The sequence below is a fragment of the Numida meleagris genome, unplaced genomic scaffold (genome assembly GCF_002078875.1).
Source record: "Numida meleagris isolate 19003 breed g44 Domestic line unplaced genomic scaffold, NumMel1.0 unplaced_Scaffold360, whole genome shotgun sequence".
Classification (NCBI taxonomy): domain Eukaryota; kingdom Metazoa; phylum Chordata; class Aves; order Galliformes; family Numididae; genus Numida; species Numida meleagris.
The window spans coordinates 64,806-66,225 of record NW_018364585.1 but is presented as its reverse complement, the minus strand read 5'-3'; the positions used below and the strand labels follow the sequence as shown (position 1 = coordinate 66,225).

The 1,420-nt window shown below is 58.5% G+C and overlaps 1 protein-coding gene across 1 annotated transcript; it reads left to right on the top strand.

Annotated features, from left to right (window-relative positions):
• Positions 1 to 7: 7 nt before the first annotated feature.
• On the top strand, positions 8 to 1,414 carry LOC110391405 (osteoclast-associated immunoglobulin-like receptor; the record flags this gene model as incomplete). The annotated part of the gene is made up of 4 exons (XM_021383257.1): positions 8 to 481; positions 555 to 590; positions 708 to 983; positions 1,065 to 1,414. Coding segments are annotated over exons 1-4 (693 nt in total), but the record flags the coding sequence as incomplete, so codon positions are not given.
• Positions 1,415 to 1,420: the final 6 nt, after the last annotated feature.

Sequence of the window (1,420 nt, the reverse complement as noted above, 5' to 3'; positions counted from 1 at the left end):
GTGAAGGCTCCAGCAAAGCAAGGACTGCCCTATTGCAGCACCACAAAGATTCAGTGCCACCAGCGTGTGCCCCACATCTGTGTGGGTGTCACTGTGATCCCAAACGCTCTCTGCTCCTGTTCCCAGTGGGGATGGTGTTGGAAAGCACAGAGGGAGAGAGTCTGGCATCCCATGGGGGACTCTGTGCCATAGCATGCACTCCTAGACCTTAGGGGAGAGTGTGTTGCAGCCCAGGGGTGACAGCCTGTGTGGGGCATCTCTGTGGAGGCTGTGTTCAGTGCACTACGTGTGCCACCCCACTGGGGAATCCATAGTGACACCACCCCTAGGTGACCACATGAGGAGGTGTTATCATGACTTCCTGTCCCCAAAGGGGAACTGACAGCAGCTCTCCTGCCACTCCCTGTTCTCACTGCTGCAGTCTCGCTGTCCCCAAGCTGCTCCTGCCTCATGGCACCAATGGCGCTGGCCCTCATGCTAGGTGAGTGACAATGGGGATGTGGTGCCACGGGGGTTGGTGGTCTTGTGTGGGACCAGGACCGTATTCCTTGCAGGTTGGTGTCTGGTGGCAGTGAGCAGGGCACAGCATCGTGAGTATGGGGACAGGGGGAGAATGGGGACAGAGGGACGGGAGTGTGGTGAGGGGGTCATCAGAGGGGGCGAGGAGGGTGTGCAGGGACAAGGCTGACTGGTGTCCCCTGTCCTAGTGCTCCGACCCTCCCTCTCACTGCACCCCAGCCAGAGAGTGTCCCTGGGGGACAATGTCACCCTGCGCTGCCACCTGCCCCAGCCGGCTACCAGGGTCCAGCTCTGTCAGGATCAATATTTGACATCCTGCATGCACAAGCAGCACGTACAGGATGTGGCTGACTTCTTCATTACCACAACGCGGGAACATGCTGGGACCTATCGGTGCCAGTATTGGGCACTGCAGCCATTGGAGACATCAGAGCAGAGTGACCCCGTGGAGCTGGTGCTGACGGGTGAGGACACTGCGGACAGCTGATGGCCCTGTGCTGTGTCCACGTGACTGTGTCCCATCACTGTCCCATCCATGAACACAGATCACACGTTTCCCCCACCTGAAATTTCCCTGAGCCCTGAGGGACAAGTGCAGACAGGGACCAACGTCATCATCCGCTGCTGGAACAAGGATTTTGGAGCCACTTTCCTCCTGCACAAGGATGGTTGCTCAGCCCCTGTCCAGTGCCAGAACCCTGATGGTGGGGGCACGGCCACCTTCACCCTCTTGGGGGTGACTCCATCTGACAATGGCACCTATGGGTGCTCCTACATCATCAAGGGCTACTTCCCCTTAATGTCCTCTCTCCTTGGGAACAGCGTGAGTCTTGAGGTGACATCCACACCTGCACACCCAGGTACGTCTGAGCCCCCCATTTGCATGTCCTCAGTGTCACCC